The sequence below is a fragment of the Carettochelys insculpta genome, chromosome 15 (assembly GCF_033958435.1).
Source record: "Carettochelys insculpta isolate YL-2023 chromosome 15, ASM3395843v1, whole genome shotgun sequence".
Taxonomy (NCBI): domain Eukaryota; kingdom Metazoa; phylum Chordata; order Testudines; family Carettochelyidae; genus Carettochelys; species Carettochelys insculpta.
In genome coordinates, this window is record NC_134151.1 from 32,803,103 (window position 1) to 32,822,567 (window position 19,465).

At 58.3% G+C, this 19,465-nt stretch overlaps 1 protein-coding gene across 4 annotated transcripts in view; it reads right to left on the minus strand.

Moving 5' to 3' along the window:
• ANXA6 (annexin A6) overlaps nt 1–19,465 on the minus strand; it is a 67,685-nt gene that overhangs the window by 13,992 nt on the left and 34,228 nt on the right. For 3 of the 4 annotated variants that reach the window (XM_075010169.1, XM_075010171.1, XM_075010167.1), the window contains 12 exons: nt 19,310–19,405; nt 17,561–17,619; nt 16,901–17,023; nt 15,591–15,649; nt 13,315–13,393; nt 11,972–12,053; nt 9,592–9,686; nt 8,028–8,141; nt 6,582–6,672; nt 5,324–5,403; nt 3,925–3,978; nt 146–163 (listed from right to left, as the gene is read on the minus strand). In XM_075010169.1, coding sequence (XP_074866270.1) covers nt 146–163; nt 3,925–3,978; nt 5,324–5,403; nt 6,582–6,672; nt 8,028–8,141; nt 9,592–9,686; nt 11,972–12,053; nt 13,315–13,393; nt 15,591–15,649; nt 16,901–17,023; nt 17,561–17,619; nt 19,310–19,405 — 950 coding nt within the window. The remainder of the gene's footprint in view (nt 1–145; nt 164–3,924; nt 3,979–5,323; nt 5,404–6,581; nt 6,673–8,027; nt 8,142–9,591; nt 9,687–11,971; nt 12,054–13,314; nt 13,394–15,590; nt 15,650–16,900; nt 17,024–17,560; nt 17,620–19,309; nt 19,406–19,465) is intronic. The other variant, XM_075010168.1, reaches the window with a different exon arrangement.

Sequence of the window (19,465 nt, forward strand, 5' to 3'; positions counted from 1 at the left end):
TCCACTCCATTTCCATGTAAGGAAGTTGGTTTTACCCACGAAAGCTCATTTGTTAGTGCCTAAGGTGTCACGAAACTGCTCATTATTTCCAGAGAATCCTGTTAATCATGCAGGGGGCTCAACGAACAGAAGGGCAGGCACTCACCAGGCTCTCAGCAACCACCTGGCAGAGAGAAAGAGGGAGGGAGGGAGAGAGGAAGGCAACAGGGTCAGAGCTGGGCAGCACACACCCCCGGCTGGGGGAGGCACCCATAATCTACCCGCCCTACAGAGAGAGAGGGAGGTGAGGGTGGCAGAAGAGGATAGAGGTCTCCACACTTCTGGCCACTGTGTGGCTCTGCCAGGCCCTTTTCTGAGCTGGCTGCTGGAAAGGCCGGCAGGAGCCAGGGCAGGCAACCAGGCCATTAACAAGTGCCAGGAGCCCTCGCTGCAAAGGGTCCCTTGAAGAGAGGAGCCTCCCGGGGTAAAGGAGACTGAAGAGTACAACCAGCACCCCTTTTGGGAGGGGGTCCCTCAATGGGGTGATGGCGGCAACATCGCTGATATTCACAGAGCTCTGTCAATGCCCCCGGAGTTTGCAAACACAACAGCAGACACGGCCCCTGCTCTGACGCGCCTGCAGGCTCTGGGGAGGTCTGTGCTGCAGTCCCGGAGGGCGATTACAGCTTTAATCTCACTACCTCTGGTGCAGTAGCAGGGAAGCACGTCAGGCCAGGCTGTCCAAGCCAGCCTGGAGCCAGATGTAATTACGACTGTCACAGCTTCACTGCTCTGGTACCTGACCTGGCTGGACTACAGCTCGTTCAGGTGTGCCCGTGGGAGCTGCAGGCACACTTCGGGAGTGTGGCTGTACCTCCAGAGAGGCGGTTGGACAGGTAGGATCACCTGCGCACATGCCAGAGAGGAGCTGGGGACACAAGGCCAATTCAAAGGACCTGGAGGAGGTCGGGGGCGTGGCTTGGTGCGGGGAGATGGGAAAGGCGTTTCCACCCACAGAAAGTGGTCCACGAAAATTCACAGGGACTGTTGTTCTCTTCTCTCAGCCTCCAAAACCTGCTCTGCCCCACTGACCCCCTGCTGCTAGAACTAGGAGTGCAGCTGCCCCACCCCCCCACCCCAGCTGGACATGGGCTCCATTCTGCACAAGGTTCACTTGGGTTCAGTGGCTCTCATCACCCCCACTGTACAAGCTGCTCCAGCCCACTGGCTCACTCCCCTGAGCCCGCGGGAAGGTTAGGCGCCGGGCAGGGCAGCTCTCCATCTCGGTGTCTGATAAAATGTGAGATTGTTCCAGTGCATCCCTCCAGGGCTGACCCAGCAGCAGTTTGGCTGGATTGGCCTGAATAGAACAGGCCTCAGGGGGGTTGAATTCCTCTGCTCAGCCAGTGCTGGTCATTTTAGCCGTTGATCGCTGCCTCTCTTTCCCTGGTGCTCTCTGCATGCAGCATTTGCACAGGACAGCCATGGGAATGCTAGCAGCATGCAGCCGTGACACTAGCCCCTCCGCCAGTAGCAACACTAACGACAGCCTGCAGGAGAGCAGCCGCGACAGTGCTAAGGAATGGCACAGGCCCGCATGCTTCAAGTGCAGAGAGCTGCAAAGAGAGGTGTCACGGAGCTGCCATGTCCACAGGCCTTGCAGCAGCAGGATACTTAAGCTAAGGCCAGCGCAGTTCCTAGTGTCCCGAAATCAGCAAGCCCCAGACTGTGCTTCTGGTCTGGACTTTGCAGCTCAGGCTCCCTCCTAATTAGGAATTCACCCTGAAGCACCCTGCAGCCTCCAGGCCTGCTGGTGCAGTGTGGGGAGGGGAGGGGGTGATGATACTCATCACAAGGGTTGAAATGTCTGCACTGGGGAGGTCACAGCTGGGCCCTGGATGCTGGACCCCACCAGGTTCACCTTGCCTGATTCCAGTTGACTAACCCAGCTGGCACTCAAGCTGTGCTCGCTGGGGACCAGGGGACTTTCAAGAAAGCCCGGCACGGTTCAGGGGCTTGGGCTGAAATCATGCAAGGAGCAGCTCTTTGTTGATTCTGATTAGGAGCCAGGGGCAGCTCAGCCACGGCAGCTGCATTTCACGCTGACTCTGAGTCAGTGCCAGCAAAATGCAGGGGATCAGTAACTCCTGCGGATCGATGCTGGAACAGCTACTGGCCCCGGCCTGCGCAAAGCAAAAGCTCTGAGCTGCTCCCCAAGGGACAGACTTCCAAAGCTAACTGCATTGGCCGCACCAGCTGGAGGATGGAGGAAGAGGCAGAACAGCTGGGCCCCTGGGCAAGGTATTGGCGGGGCAGCTCCAGGCTCCTGGAAGGGGTGAGGCCTCAGGTGGAAGGGCAGAGCTGGGGGCAGCCAGCCCTGAGTGCTGCCAGGACTGGGCCGCACCCCCACCCAGCCAGCCCTTAGCACTGCCGGGGGCTCCAGCAGTGATTTAAAGGGGCCAGGGCTCCAACCAACTGTCTCTGCTGTAGTAGTGGTGGCTGGGAGCCCTGACCCCTTTTGAATGGCTGGGCTCTGGGGCAGGTGGCCCCTTTGCCCTGCCCCGCTGCTGGTGGGCCTGCTGGGGACATCTCACTTTTACTTGTGCAGCCCACGAAAAGGGTGGCTCTTTTGCACACAAGCTTCGGAAAAACCTAGTGGAGGCGGTCATTGTGGTGGGGTGTGTGTCCCCCTTTGGTAAGCACATTTCGAATGCAGGGGACAGGCCTGGGGGCTTCTCAGGAGAGGGACCTTGTCTTCTCTCACAGTTTGCAGCCATCATGTACAGTGACAGAGCTCTGCCAACAGCAGTGGCTCCAGGCTGTTAGAATCAGGGCTTGCACAAATCAAGGGCGGCAGCTTTATCCCAACACACATAACCTCGGCCAGGACTCCCTCGCATTTTTGCCATCCGGGGCAGAATAAATTTTGTTATGTGCGCCCAGGTATGTGCAGATGTGCACCACCAGCAGAAAGACAGGCTGGCAGCTTGGATGGCTGGGGGCGTGCTGCTGATCAGCTGGGTGGCATGTGACTCCCTCGTGGGTGGCTGCCCAAGTGGTCATCTTACAGGGAACACCAGCCTTGTCCCAGAAAGGCTCCGCTTCACAAGGCGCATGCACACGCACACAGGAGTGCGTCTGTACATGGGACCAACTGAGCCATCAAAGCCAGTCGCTCCAAACAGGGAGGCCTGATGGCAGACACATGAAACCTTGGCTTGTTTCACAGGGGTGCTGAGTGCATGCAGCTCCCCCGGGAGCACCTCTGAAGAGTGGGCTCCTTGTGTGGGTACCAGACATCCGTCTCCCAGTTTGAACCTTTTGGCTTTGATGACTTTCCAAGCACAGCGGCTGGGGTGGTTCAGGCAGCTGGAATGAGCACAGCCACAGCCAGAGACAAACGGGACAAGAGTCAGCGATCACACAAACCTGCGTGAAACCCTCTGGGAACCCAGGAAGGAAATCCCACCAGAATGGTCTGCAAATCCCATCCAATTCAATGGCAAAGTGGTGTCTTGGCAGATGGACACATTACAGTACTTCATCCAGGGCCTCGGACACCAGCCCGCTCACAAATTCTACAGCTTTTTAACTAGTAACATGATTTAAAATCTATAAAGAAGAACGTTCGTCCCCTCCGATTTCTCCCAGTTCTACCAGCACAGTATGATTTCTGCAAGCCCCTGCTAGACTATTGTCATGGAAAATGTCCCTGAGTTTCCCATTAGGTTGGGAAAAGAGCAGCTAGGAAATGCAAACTCTTTGAAGGCTATGAACAGCACCGCTGGGCGGAGGGAACCCCCAGAACTGGAGAGGGCAGGCAGTCTCCGTCAGGGTGGGCATCCCCAGACCCACGCAGCTGAGCAGAGGTTGGTAAGTAACACACTCCCGCTCTCATGTCCGTGCACACACGCGACATCACATGCCAGAACGCGCAGCGCTCACCTTAGCATCTTCATGAGCTTGTGAGAGGTCTTCTGCTCCTTCGTCACGGTTGCCCTGTGTTTAAAAAGAATAGTAATGGAGACAGGATCTCGGGAGAAACGTCTGCTCGGAGCAGAAAGGCTCCCGGTCCTTGCTGCAGACCAAAATGACGTTTCATAGCCAGGACAAGTGACAGCAGAGAATTTTTCACAGCCAAGTCACGTGGCTCATGGCAAAAGCCTGACAATGGTTGGTGACCTCTGCCTGTTCCTAATGCACGTCTCCACCCCAAAGGCACTCTGGGGCATGGAGCTGTGCTCCCTTTTCACCCCAACAAGGAATCTCTCCATAAAGAGCCTGACCACACATGGATGGGACGGGAAAGCCTGCAGGGCTGCTGCCTATTGCGTGTTGAATTAGAGGACTGGAGTCTGTTGTACTATCTGCGTAGCCGCAGCCCTTTGAACCACGTGGCTTTCTGTACCTTCCCTGTTCTCTGTAGTGCCCATCTATTTAACAGGACTTTACCTGGGGCATAAAGGACCCCAGGACCATCCCGTTGGCCCAGAGACAGTCAGATCTCCAGTCCCACCCCAGCATGTGGTCCCAAGTGTGTTTCCTCCAACACTCCTTAACCAGCTGTGATGGAGCATCACCAAGTCCTGCTCCTTAAGGACAGGCTGTCCAAGAGCCCTGACCATTTCCTGTCCACCACTCAATGACGACCTGAGAAACCGAGATGAGACAGAGCCAGATCCTCAGCTGGGGTCTATCATTACAGCACCCTGGACCTCAGAGCAGGAGGAGCGTTCCCCGTAAGCTGAGCACTTGGGCAGCCACCCAGGAGAGATTCAGGTGCCGCCCAGCTGATTAGCAGAACGCCCACAGCTGGCAGCAGTCAGTAGCATGTGTTTCCATTGGTGGTGCACATCAGCACATGCCTCGGTGCACATCACAAAATTTATTCCACCCAGGGATGGAAAACAGAGGGAACCCTGAGCAGGAGGTTGACTTTAGCAGAGCTACACCAACTGACCCCCAGCTGAGGATCTGGTCCAGTTACTCCAGAGACATTTTTGTTTGTGTTTATAGGCTCCTCTCCCCCATTTCCTCTCTGGCTCTAGAGCTTCATCTTTTCGAGAGTCTGCACTTCGGCAGGCTGGCCATTTGTTTGCCCGTAGGCTCCAGGAGCTGGAAGTGAAAGATCTGAGCCAGCACAGCTCACTGAAGGCCAAACACCGAGACATCCCGGCATCTCCTGAGTTCTGCAAGCTCATAGGCTCTGCCTGAAGAGACACACTCACACCCTTCTCGGCTCTTGGGGAGGAGGCGGACTATGAGGAAGATGCAGTTTTGAGAGAGGGAAAGTGGAAAATGGATTTCCATCCAGCAAAGTGCACTGGAGAAAAAGTGACCCTACCAGAGCCAGGGAGACAAGAATCCTCTTGAAATGTCCTGATGTGTCAGAGCTCAGCGCATCCTCCAGAGATTTGTGATAGGCTGAGGAGAAAGAGCCGCAAAGGTGAGCACAATAGAAATGTGAAGCCCACCAAGAGTCAGCCCCTGCTGGCCGCCTATACATCTGTTTTGGCTCAGGCAGCTGATGGTGCTCACCACACGGGCCCTGGGCATGGAACGGTGCACACGAGAGCCGGCCTGGGCACCTACGCCCTGAGTCCAGCTGCCTTATGCACACATCACACTGCGACATATCAACGTCTAGAGGCACAGATCTGAACGCAGAAAAATGGGTGCTCGGAATTGAAGCCCTGCTGATAAGCCTTGCCCGGATCCCTCGGGCTGAAGGACACACCCATGGTCCCGCAGAGACCATAATGAAAGGGATAGACGGAGGAAGGCTGGGCGGAGGTGAGGGCCAGCCATGTAACCGGGCCATGGTGAGGTTCGGGAGCGGGTGTACAGCTAGTTTCCAGGGATGGAGCTGCCTGAATTGTGTTTGGTCGGCAGAGCAGTGGGAGGTTGGGAGACAAGAGGAAGGGCTTGGAATGGGACCCTGCTCCGCTCCTGTTTTCTATCGCCAGACCCTCAGGGAGGTGCAGTCACAACAGGCACTAAGGGCTTGGCTATACTTGTCGCTGGCTCGACGTGCCGGAGGCCCATCGTCCAGCCTTTGATTGGGGGGTCTGGTAGGGACCCATTAAATCGAACGCTGAGGGTTCCCCTCATCAACCCCAGTACTCCTGGCTGTCACGAGGAGTCAGGGAAGTCAATGGGAGAGCTCCCGTCGACCTCCCGCTGTGGGGATGGTGGAGTAAGATACAGCAACTCGAGCTACGTTATTCTCACTGCCGGAGTTGGGTATCTTAGGTCAACTTTCCCCCTGAGGGCAGATCTGGCCTGAGACAAGACACTTTCGGAGGATGGACGTACAGACTCATGCCAAGCATCCGAGATGCTTCTGTCACCCCCACTTGGGAGGTGCTGGACAGGCCTAGAAGGCTCGAAGTGCCTTTGTAGAGCGGTGTGAGGAACCCAAGCCTGGAACAGCACCAGCACATAGACCACCTACCCTGGCAGAGCTGTACTGGGAAGTTGGGCAGCACTGGTTGAAAATCACTTATTTCCACTGGCACGGACCTGTAGCCCTCTGCTCCCTCAGCTCTCCACCCATGCAGATCCCTGGCATTGCCCTACCATCTCTCCTCCGGCCAGCTCACCTGCTCTGTATGCCTCGTTAATGGCCTGGATCTCCCGATTGTTCCGAGTGGTCAAAATTTCAATGAGAATGCTCTCATCAGTGCCGGCTCCCTGCAAGCACAGGGGAGAGAACAGAACGTCCGGGGAAGCTGAGAAGAAAACCCCTCCTAGCTGGGCAGTTCCGCCTCATCCCGGTCATGCAATAAGGAAGAGCTCTTTGACTCACATGCCAAAATGCATAACTCCAGGGTAAATGCTCTGCTGCTGTGTCAGCACTTCTTTTTATCTCCCCCCCTTCCCTCCCGCAAGGCAGTGACACACAGTGCTGCTGTGTCTAGGGTCCACAAGCCACGACTAAGTCCCAGCACAGCAGACAGAATCTGTTCTCCTTGGATTGCTGGTTTGGGCCCTTCAGAGCTCTCAGGATTCAAGGTGAGAAAAATCCCACACATGCCCGGTGGGTTTTTCAAGGGAAGCTGCGCTGGTGTATACGCAGAAGCGGCAGCAGGCTCCGGAGAAAGGAATCCCAGCAACGCACTTCTCCATCATTACGATGTTTTCTTGTTGGGGTGGGGACATTTCCAACACGGCGGGGCACAGCCAGACTCTGAGCTGCATCAGCCTCAGAGCTGCTGCTCTCGCTCTTGGCTGATGAGCAGTGCTGTGCCAGGTGGATCGTGTTCTGCTTTCCCTCCCGTGACGGCGCCCATCCCAAATCCCTGCTGGCACGGCCTCATGCAGGGGTGGAGAACTCTGGGGCGCCAGCCGCATGATGCTTGCCAGGTGAAGCCGCTGGCGGGCTGCCAGATGGTTTCTTTATCTGAGTCTCCCAGACACAGAGCTCTGCAGTCCCCAGTGGCTGCGGTTCGCCAATCCTGGCCAATGGGAGCTACGGGAAGCAGCCCAGGCTGGACCACAGCTTCTTGGGATTGGCTGGGAGCCATGAACCGCAGCCATTGTGAGCAGCCCTGCCGGCAGGCGTTCAGACGGCTGGCAGCCTGCCCACAGCTAACCTTAATGAACCATGTCTGGCCTGTGGGCGGGCACTTCCCCACCTGGCCTAGTGGGTAGAGCATTGCATTGGCCCTCAGTGGACCTGTGTCCTATTGCCAGCTGTGCCCCAGGCCTGCTGAATGACCTACAGCAAGTCACATCGCCACCCTGTGACTCAGTTTCCCCTCCTTTGTTAAGGTCTATTGACGACAAGAGCTGCAGGAGGGCCTGACATTCAATTTCTGATTACTTCTGCTTGGGGCCTCGGTGGCCCATCCCCTGCCTCTCCCCCTCTTTGTTTGTTGCAACAGGAGATGCACACAGAAGCTGCCGGTTGGGTAACAGATGCCACCCAATGGCACTGCTCCCACACATGGGGCCACACAGCCCTGGAGGCTCAGCTAGAGAGCAGTGGGAGCACCAGGTCTGACTCCAGACACTGCCATGGAGAATTTTTCAACTGGACAATTTACCTCCATGGCCTTTTTCAGCTGCTTGGCATCATACTCTGCTGGGGTCATCATCAGTCCAAGGATCAGCTTGGCTAGGCTCCCTGACAGCTCTGACTTCAGATCGGCCATCAGATCCTGCAAAGGGACAGACGGGTGTTGCCACAGTTAGCTCTGCCTGCCTCCCATCCTGAAAGCTCAGAGCAGCCAGTGACGGTGGGAGCCAGGACTACCCCAAAGCTTCAGCGCTCCCTGCTGGCCAGCAGGGGGAAAGGGGCAAAGCACAGGAACCAGAGAGGAGAGCAAAGAAATACCAGGGGCAAAGACTTAGGCTACCCCATGCCTCAGTTTCCCTGCTAGACAAAGCAGTGAAATGCTGTCACATGTTGCGTGGCAGAAGGAGGAACTCCGTCAGGGAGTGCGAAGTGCATGACAGCGAGACAGGCAAGTGGTATATCCGGGGCCGAGTTCTCCAGCGTCACCTGTACTGACGGATGTCTCAGTTCTGGGATGCCCCACATCACAGGCAGGAGCTCAGAAGATCTGCGCCGCCCCCCCACCCCGCCCTGCTCCCACTCCATCTCTTCATTTAAGCTCTGCTTCTGCTCCATCCTGACCCACTTCTTCCAGCCCGCTCCCCTGAGCAATGCAACTCAAGAGGTTACTGGGGGGCCTGGTGTAGGGCGGCAACGGGGACAGGGCTGCCCTGCACTCACCGAGGTGGTGGGATCTGCAGGAAGTGGAGTCACCCAGTAGCTTACTCTGCTCCACTGCCCATCCCCCAGCTGGGTCATGGTGAGTGTCGGGGGGGGCAAACCCCACTGCTGGCCCCGGGCCCCCCAAACCCCCACTGCTGTCCCCAGGCCCCCCAACCCCTGCTGCTGGCCCCGGGCCCCCCAAACCCCCGCTGCTGGCCCTGGGCCCCCCAAACCCCTGCTGTTGGCCCCGGGCCCTCCAACCCCACACTGCTGGCCCCAGGTCCCCCAAACCCCCACTACTGGCCCAAGGCCCCCCAACCCCCGCTGCTGGCCCAAGGCCCCCCAACCCCCCACTCCTGGCCCCAGGCCCCCCAGTCTCCCACTGGTGGCTCCAGGTCCCCCCAACCCCCCACTGCTGGCCCCAGGCCCCCTGGGCCTTGGCTAACCTCAATATGGGGGACTGTCCCATCCATAGGATGGTTGGGGCGGCTGGTGCAGGGCCCCCCAAAGTGCAGAGCCTGGGGCTGCTGCCCTGAACCGTCCTATGGCTGGGACAGCTCCACCTGGGTATTCTAAAGCTGGGTGCTCAAAACCTGAGGCATCCAAAAGTGGGGGCCATTTGAAAACATGGCCCTTCCTGGTCGGGTTATTTGGGCGCCGGGAAGACCAGCCTCCTGACTGCCTGGAATTCCTGTCACAGGAAACGGAGCAATATGAAGATGGTCAACGCTGTGAATCCTTCTCCCCCTCCCAGCACCTCAGGCCAGGGAGAGACAGAGGAGCCAGTGGCTGGGAAGCAGACGGTGCAAGTGAGCAGCCAGAGGGACGGGAGAGAGCAGAAGGAAGGGAACGTGGCAGGAGGCCTCGGGCACAGGAGCCAGTGTCGTTACCCGGCCAAAGTGGGATTTGTAGGTTCTCAGGATCAGCTGCCTCTGGGCGTTGCTCCTCTGTGTGACCACATCGATGATGGCGCCTTCGTCCGTGCCTGCAGTGACACAGAAAGCAGCCCACGTACAGACCAGGGGGCTTTGCGTTCGGGCAGTGGTGGGCACGGACTGGCCGTGGCTTGTCAGGGTAAGTCCTGGCAGACCACCAGACAGGGTGTTTACCCTGTCAGCAGGTCCAGCCGCTCACAGCTCCCGTTGGCTGGGAATGGGTGAATCACGGCCACTGGGAGACAATGGACGCGGCGCAGACTGCAGGGACTTACTGGCCACCGCTTCCCACAGCTCCCTTCAGCCGGGAACAGCAAACCGTGGCCCAGGGGAGCTGCAGGTGGCCGCACCTGTGGGCATAAGGTAAACAACTTGTCTGGTGGCCTCTCAGCGACTTACCCTGATGAGCCACCTGTGGCCCACAGGCTGCAGGCCGCCCACTGCTGCATTAGGGCATGGGCCTGCAGGGCAGGTTGGCACAGGCTGAGCTGGCACAGGCTCTGGACAGGGCCTCTCAGCAAGGCCCAAGCCCCTGGGACGTGTTTGCTTCCACCGTACCTGTGAGGTAGCAAGTTGGGTCTCCAGGTGATTGAGAACCCTGCTACCTTGACCCTTCCCAGCAGGACTGGGAGGAGCAGAAGCCTTCCTCACCCCCAGGCCATTTCTAACACCAGGCCGCGTACTCAGAGGCAGTCTGGGATGGCTGGGGCGTTACGGCACAGCACCTCTACAGCGCTGGTGTCACACAGTCACCCCAGGCTGGCTTGTGCTGCGCCTGTCGGTCACAGAGGAGCACCTGGCCGGGAAGCAGAGGAAGGCTGGAACAGCAGAATTTTCCTAAGCGTCCAGAAATCCGCAAGGAGCACATCCCATGTTCCAAAGTGACACAGGCACCTGAATCCCACGGGCAGTCCACAGGGTGTTCTCTCACTCGGGTACCTGCAAGACTGGGATTCTCCGCTACCAGGAGAAGGTGCCGTGATAACAAGCTGGGAGGCGTACATTAACCTGCTTCCTCTGGACCAGCGTCCCCTGTAAGCGGGGTGCTTGGGCGGCTGCCCAGGGGAGATTCAGGGGCTGCCTGGCACAAGAGCAGAGCGCCCATAGGGGGCAGCGTCTGCTTCTATTGGTGGTGCACATCTGCACATGCCTGGGTGCACATAGTAAATGCACATTAATGTTAAAAATTAGAGGGAACCTGCCCTGGATTCCAGCGTGTTAGCTGTGGGCTTGTGCTCTAGGGCTAAACGTAGCAGTGTAGGCATTCTGGATTAGGTTGCAGCGTGGGCGGCAAGACCCTCCTCCCCACTGGGTTTCAGACCCAGGCACCAGCCTGAGCCCAAGCGGCTACCCTGCATCGCATGCCCTGAGAGCTAGTTAGCTGAACCAGGCTGTGAGATTTGCACCCCTGGGTACCCCAGACACCTTCCTCAGTTCTTGACTGTATGATCTCCAGTCTAATTTTCAATGGCCTAAGAGATGGGCTTTAGCTGCCCAGACAGAGACGCAAGCCCCAGGAAATGCCACTGGCAGGAACAGGCCTGCTGTTTAGTCTAAATTTTCCTTTGGTCACATTTCAACCCATCCTCTGATATCCCACCTGGGCCATCGCAAACACCCCCACTGCTTCCTACTTGCAGACCAGAGCTGAGTGAATCGAGAGCAACTATCCATAAACATCTCATTTGCCTAGTGCTCATCGCTGCTTCTCGGTCCCTTCCCACAAAGACGTGCACAAGAAAACTGCAGAGAAGAAGAGTTCATGGGCTGTACGTTTGGGGCCCATGGCCCAAAATCATCTGTTTACTCAGGAATCAGAGTTTGTTCCTTAACTAAATCAGATTCGTGTCAGGTGGACGTCATTTCTCATAGTGAAGCCATCCAGCTGGCGAGGAGAACAGAAAAATCACACAACTTTCCTGACCTCTCACCCAAGTACGAATCTCTAACACTTGAAAGAATGCCCCCCCATTAGGAGGCGTTTGCACAGGCTTCATAGGCAGAAATAAGTTTGCAGAAAACACGCAAACCAAAGTCCGCCTGTGGAGGAACAATTCGTGATATGGCAAATGGGCCAAACTTGCCAAGCAGATCCTTCCTGACAAGCTTGCTGCTCTCCTGCAGCTCCCACTCCAGCAGCCTGAGCTTAATGCAGACAGTTCTTTCCTCTAGTTCATCTGCAGAACTGTTTCCAGATCTCTGTTCAGATGGGCTCAGTCCTTTGAGGGTTTTCTGCTCTAGAATCCACTAGGGAGTGGAACGTTTCCCTAGAAGACAGACAAGACGGGGCCTCCCCACCTTCCACCAGTGCTATCGCCTACGACGTCCCACTTACCAAGTCCCTTCATTGCCTTCCTCAGCACCTTTGCATCATCATCGGCATTGAAGACTGCAGCCGGGCGCACGGTTCCTTTCAGCTGCAGAGATGTTGAGAGGTTTTAGATGAAAGCCAGAAGCCACCGGGGCCAGCGAGGGGACAGAGGGGAAGGCGAGTTAGCCAGCAAGCCAAAGGCAGAGCAGCTAGTGGGATTAGAAAGCAGTTGGGAGTCTGTGTGTGGGCGCCAAGCCAGCAAAGTGTCCAGATCCTGGAGCCAGGGAAGGAAAAGAGCCAGAAAAGCCCCGGGGAAGAGGTGCCGTTACTTGTATAAATACCGTCCTTCCCTCCAGCCACATGACAGCCAGAGTGGGCTCCACCACCTCGGACCCAGCAGAGGGACAGAGCTGAGGAGTAGGAGTCAGCAAGACAAAGGGATGAAACTCTCTCCCCTGACGTGCTAGACCAAATTCAGCCCCCGGGTATCATCACGCAGCTCCCACCAAAGGGAAGGGCGCTATGCATGCCTCTCCAGAGCCTGGCTGGGCAGGGAAGGCCCTTGCCAAACAACCCAGCACCGTTCCTGACCTAATACACAGCCAGGCAACAACGGTCCTGCAGGGCTCCTTTGGCAGTCTCTGTGTTGGGGACACAGCTCCCAGCCAAGCAGATCAATCAGGGAAAGACTAGCAAAATAATTTATTAGGTGATGAGCTTCCGTGGGATGGACCCACTGCTTCAGAAAGCTCATCACCTAATAAATTATTTTGTTAGTCTTCAAAGTGCTTCAGGACGGCTGGCTTGTTTCTATAGAATACAGACTAACTCGGCTGTCCGCAATCTGGGAAAGGTTCTAGATCTGCCACCCAGCCATTCCTCAGGGGCATGAAGGCACATCTACCCACCCCTCCAGCCCCCAGAGACGCCTCATCAGTGCAGCCCCATTAACGTGCAGTGCAAGGACACGCAGCTGCCTATGCCTGGGATTTCCACGTGGCACTGAAGCCGGCCTCCAGCCTCCAGATTGCAGAGTGAGCTGTGCTGACGTGGCACTGGGCAGCACCAGCACCCCGCAGGAACCACCTGTCCTGCATTTCAGGGTTAGCAACATGTTAGTAGACATATGCACTGTGCCTGGGCATAGGAGAGCATCCAGCACCTCAGGGGTTAATTCACACTGACCCATCACTCAAGATCAGAGCAGAAATCAAAACCTCAAAGGAAGCCACTGTTAATATGTGCGGTAAAGAGGCCTGATTGGCTAGGGCAGCAGGCAGTTGGAAGGTGCCAGTGCATAGAGGGGGGAAGCTGTGATTTCCAAGCCAGCAGGGAGCAGAGAGGCGGGGATTGGAGCGGGTTCTGACCTCCACTTTAGCCACTGCACTAAGCTCCCACATCCGATAGGCCACCTGCGCAGCTTCGGGGAAGAACTCACCTGCGGCACTGCAATGGGAGGGGACAGGACAGAAGGACAATGAGCAACCAGGGAACTCACTGACGCAGGACAGATCAGCCAGCAACATGGCCCAGATCCAGAATCATTCCACGCCACATCAGCCCACGCCCCGGCTGACCTCTAATGCCCCCACACCACGCCAGCCCACGCCCCGGCTGACCTCTAATGCCCCCACACCACGCCAGCCCACGCCCCGGCTGACCTCTAATGCCCCCACACCACGCCAGCCCACGCCCCGGCTGACCTCTAATGCCCCCACACCACGCCAGCCCACGCCCCGGCTGACCTCTAATGCCCCCACACCACGCCAGCCCACGCCCCGGCTGACCTCTAATGCCCCCACACCACGCCAGCCCACGCCCCGGCTGACCTCTAATGCCCCCACACCACGCCAGCCCACGCCCCGGCTGACCTCTAATGCCCCCACACCACGCCAGCCCACGCCCCAGCCGACCTCTAATGCCCCCACACCACGCCAGCCCACGCCCCAGCCGACCTCTAATGCCCCCACACCACACCAGCCTGCCCTGTCTGCTGATCTCTGCCACCCCCACGCCATGCCAGCCCACCCCTGGCTGACCTCTGTCACCCCCATGCCACACCAGCCTGCCCTGTCTGCTGACCTCTGCCACCCCCACGCCATGACAGCCCACCCCCAGCCAAACTCTGCAACCCCCACGCTATGCGAGCCCACCCCCGGCCAACCTCTGTCACCCCCACGCCACGTCAGCCCACCCCCCAGCTGACCTCTGACACCCCCATGCCACGCCACCCTGCCCTGTCTGCCAACTTCTCACACCCCCATGCCACGCCAGCCCACCCCTGGCCGACCTTTGTCACTCCCATGCCACATCAGCCTGCCCTGTCTGCCGACCTCTGACACCCCCACTCCACACCAGCCCACCCCCCAGCCGACCTCTGTCACCCCCATGCCACACCAGCCTGCCCTGTCTGCCAACCTCTGCCACCCCCACGCCACGCCATGCCAGCCCACCCCTCAGCCGACCTCTGACACCCCCACGCTACGTCAGCCAACACTGCAATTCAGTTCCTAACACCTGGGTAGCAAATCTGCCACCATGCTAATCCGGTCCCTAGACGCCCCTCAGGATAAATCATCCAGCGTCCAACCCTACACCTACGGCGCCTCTCCCCACAGCCTGATTCTTAACACGACCCAGAGCTGCTGAGACAGCAGAGGGGCGTCTGCACGTTGCCAGGATCACCAGACCGGGAGCTGGGTGCACTGAGCCTGGGGGATGAAGGTGTGTTTCACGCTAGCACTGCATGACTTGGGGCGCTGTGGCTCACTGAGCTGACGCTGCATCGGCTGTTCACCTGCTTCCCTGCTGCTCCATAACCTGTGTGTGTGGTGGGTGGGAACAGGGCAGGGAGATTTCTCTGATCCTGGCACCCACCACCCAGGGGGCTCTTCTCCACCCTTGCCCGCAGCAGGGTGCCACTGCCCAGTCCATATCCTGCATCTGCGGCTCTCTCCTATAACATCCCGGCCTTCCTCCAGCTTGCAGCATCAGGCTGCTATGGGAGAGGACTGCAGGGCTGGGAACCAGGTCGGTTTCTCATCAGATGGTGCTGGGGCTTGCACAGGACTGGCCTTGGCCCTGTCCCCTGCAAGGTAGAGGTGGAGCTGAGTCCTCCCAGCTGCACTCGGGGGCAGCTGCTACGAAGCGAGGCTGTTTGGCGCTGGCAGGGCACCCCGGTGAGAGCAACTCAGCTGCAGAGGTGGAGCTGGGGCTACAGGCTGGGGCGGTATCGCTTTGGCAGCTCCCCCAGTCCCACGGGCTGGGCAGCTCCCCGCAGCTACACCTCAGGTAGGGGCTGCCCCCAGCAGCGCCGCTTGCGAGGGGTCTCCAGAGGCAATGATGAGGGAGGGGACGTGGGAGGGAGATGGAACTGGGGGGACCCCTCTGTCTGGGCTGCTGCTGACGACGGGGCCTGCTCCTGCTCCCGCTGAACACAATGGCCAACCCTTTCCTGTGTCAGTGATGGAGGATCTGGCCCAAGACGTGGACGCTCCACTTTGGCCCCAGGCCAGGGCGGGGTGGCTGTCCCTGGACCGCAGTGGGAAGCCTCCAGTGGGCCCCAGACGGCGCTCAAGAGCCTTGGGCCTGGCCCTCTCCACAGGCCCCCGGAGCAGCTGGTGGGCACGGCGGGCGCACTCACTCATCATCTCCTCCGCACAGCTTCAGCAGGGCCTTCTTGTACTCGCCCGACGTGTCGTCCTGCAATGCAAGCAGCAGAGGGAGACGCTAGAGCCGCACGTGGGTGGTGACAGACCTTGAGGGGGCCTCCAGCCGCAGGCAGGAGCGTCGTGTCAAGCTCAAGCAGGGCAGGATGCTGGGGCTCACCCCATAGCTCGTGAGCGGGAGGGGCTTTCGGGGAGCACCTCCAAAGGAGCCCCAGTAACAAGGCCCATTGGGCTTGGCTGGGTGGTAAGATACCCAGCCCTGGGCGGGGGAACCCCTGAGCTCACCTGGGTGTCCTGACCCAGGCGGGAAGGCTTTGGGCAACTCCAGGGAGAATCGGACAATCCCTCCCGGGGGCTGCCCCAGCGCTGGGTGGGGATCGAGGAGATCTGCGCCTCAGAAGTGGGGGAAGAGCTTTTCACAAAGCAAAATGCAATCCCCACAGCCACCAAGGGCGATGCCTGGCAGGGGGTGAGGAGACACATGCAGGAGGGTCCGGGGGCCGGCCAGCAGCCAGCGGGGCCTGAGTCCCCGGGCGTGCTGGGGAACCAGGGTGTGGGGCCTGGGGCCCACAGCAGAGACCCCCTCCCCTGAATTGCCCAGCAGCGGCAGGGAAATGGCGCAATGCAGCCCCAGCTTGATCTGCTCTCCAGGCTGCCTTGCTTGGGGTGGGGTGGGACCATCCTCCGCCCTCACCGCCAGGGAGTGGAGCGATATGTCTGGGGTGCAGAGCGTGCAGGGGCTTTGTTGCTCCGCTTCCCCCCACTGCTGCCGGTGAGGGGGGCGGCCCCCCCGCTGCCAGTGCCACCCTCCAAGCCCTGCCAGGCCTTTGGGCTGCGTCCCTCAGGGCAGGGGCAGAGCAGGTGTGAGGCAGGGCCTGTCCTGACCCTTCCCTGGGCTGGAGGGAGTCAGATGGCTGCACCCTCCCGGCCGCCTCTCCTTCCTCAGTCGCCCCTGCAGCTACGCAATGGCCTGCTGACAGGTCCGTGTGCCCCTCCCTGCCCTGTCAAAAGGTGGGAGAGGAACCCTGTGGGCCGGGTGCTTGGGTGGCTGCCCAGGAGAGAGTCCAGTGCTGCCGCTGATTAGCAGAGTGCCTACAGCCAGGGTTGTGTTTCTTCTGGCGGCGCCCATCTGCACGTCTCAGTGCACACAACAGAGTTTATTCCGCACATGGATGGAAACGATTAGCGGTTACATGGGAGGGGCTGGGACTCCCCAGCTCTACTTGTCTCCTTTACCTACGTGGGCATGGAAGTGAGGCTGAATTGCTGGGTATTCTCCACTCACCTTGATCATGCTGTGCAGGGACTTCTCATACTTGGTCCTGAACACTTCCCGGACGTCCAGCATGTCGATCTCGCTGCGGGATACCATGATGCGGATCAGTGTGTTGTCCTTGGTTCCCAGGCCCTGGAATGGGGGAGGAGGGAGGCCCCAGGCCACAGATTAACCACACCTACACCACCAAGTCACAGCTTGTTGCCAGACAATTCACCGGCCAAGAAACAGGGGAAGCTCTGTAGGGTGGGTTCTCTGCACAAGTCACCCAGCCGGGCTCCTAGCATCTGGCTAACCCGCCCAAGTGGCAGCCAGGCAATATCCCCAGGGCCCGCTGCCACACTGCTAGTCCACAAGCCCTTGATGGTTAAAGCTGCTGGAGCTGCAGCCGCGTGATCACCTCCTGCTTCCGAGGAGAGCACCCAGCACAGAGCCTTGTGTGATGACGTTAGCCTGGACTCACTTTTCCATGGAAAGTGCATCTGCCCCGGGATTCCCCACACGGGATTCTCCTCCACCCCCTGTTGGGTGGAACTCTCCCTGTGCCTGCCTCAGAGTTTGAACAGTGCCAGGCCTGGGCCCAGAAGAGACGCCCTGCGCCTCTCCCGGACTAAAGGAGACTGGGCTTGTGCCTTCCTGGAGGGATTCCCTGACGTCTGCCCCACTCACCTTCATGGCCTTGTAGAGCCTTTCCGCGAAGTACTCGGGGGTGCTGCGGGTGCACTTCACTGCCAGAGAAACACCGCAAATGAACAACCAAGAAGAGTCACCAGCAGAGCCCAGGGACCCCATCAGACAGAGCTCCCCACTGGCCAGCGGAGCTCAGCGGCTTCCTCAGCCCTTCAAACCAGTTTCCCAGCTCAGGGCATGAGTGACCCCCTCAAATCCTCCAGGCTCCTGGTCTTTCCTCCTTCACCTCCCAGTCCACATTAGATGCTGCATCCTAACCTGCACCTCCAGCCTTCCGGACCTTAGTCACTCTCCCTGTACCTTCTGGCTCAGCTCAGCTCCAGGGGCTCCCACTAAAGCGCATTGTAACCCACCTGTATGGCGGTGGTCTCCCTCTAAGGCGCATTGTAACCCGCCTGTATGGTGGTGGTCTCCCTTTAAAGGTGTATTGTAACCCGCCTGTATGGCGGTGGTCTGCCTCTAAGGCGCATTGTAACCCGCCTGTATGGCGGTGGTCTCCCTCTAAGGCGCATTGTAACCCGCCTGTATGGCGGTGGTCTGCCTCTAAGGCGCATTGTAACCCACCTGTATGGTGGTGGTCTGCCTCTAAGGCGCATTGTAACCCGCCTGTATGGTGGTGGTCTCCCTTTAAAGGTGTATTGTAACCCGCCTGTATGGCGGTGGTCTGCCTCTAAGGCGCATTGTAACCTGCCTGTATGGCGGTGGTCTGCCTCTAAGGCGCATTGTAACCCGCCTGTATGGCGGTGGTCTGCCTCTAAGGTGCATTGTAACCCGCCTGTATGGCGGTGGTCTCCCTCTAAGGCGCATTGTAACCCGCCTGTGTGGTGGTGGTCTCCCTTTAAAGGTGTATTGTAACCCGCCTGTATGGTGGTGGTCTCCCTCTAAGGCGCATTGTAACCCCCCTGTATGGTTGAGGTCTCCCTCTAAGGCGCATTGTAACCTGCTTGCAGGGCATTGGTTACCACTAAAGAGCCAGAATGAGTTATAGTCTTGCACTGTCTCAGCTGTCAGCTAATCTAGGTCCAGGGAAAGCAGTGTGACATCGCAGATGCTGCTGAGATGTAATTGCCAGCAAGGGTCTTTCTAACGCTGGTCATCACGGAGCTCTACTTTCCAAGCAGTAACTCCAGCAGACGTGGGGCCCTCCCATCTCCTCCTGCGCCCTTGCTCGCTGCAGTAACCAGGGTACGGACTGAAAGATTGCAGGAATCGGCCCAGCATTTACACACACACAAGGTTTGCTCCTATGACACAGCAAGAATTTGCATCTATTTCCAAGAGTCCACCTTGCCATTCATCATGGGCAGCTTTCTGCTGTCCAAGGCTCTCCAGCCATTCGCTGCCCATTCGGCTGAATGGTGCTGAATCCTGGACATTACACATTTTAGCACAAATGACTGCCCCTCCCAATCTCCTTTGCCACTAGGACAGCAGACTAAACAGCCCCAACCTCATGCGGTAGGGCAAGTCCTACATTCATTTGCATACGTTTGGGAGGGGGGGGGAACCGCAAGGTGTTTTTTCACAGGGCTCAGCTTCAACTTTTCAAATTTGGGGGCCTACAGCTGAGCACCTGGCAACAAATCCAAAGCCCATTGAGACCGATGGGAATTCTGCCATGGACTTGAGTGTGCTTTGCAGTCTAAACATCGAGATGGGCCTTTCACTTTCAGCGCCCACATTTGACCCCTTTGGCTCCAGCGCCTCCACCAGACAGCACCAGCTCACCCACAGCCAGCATCAGCTGCTCAAAGTCCCCGGACAGCTCGCCGTGGATGCTCTGCTCAATGGGTTTCCCGGAAATCTTCATATACTCATCGAAAACTGCGGGGTGAAAACAGGAGAGAGGTCCCGTCACACACCAGCGTCGGGGGGAACAGAGGC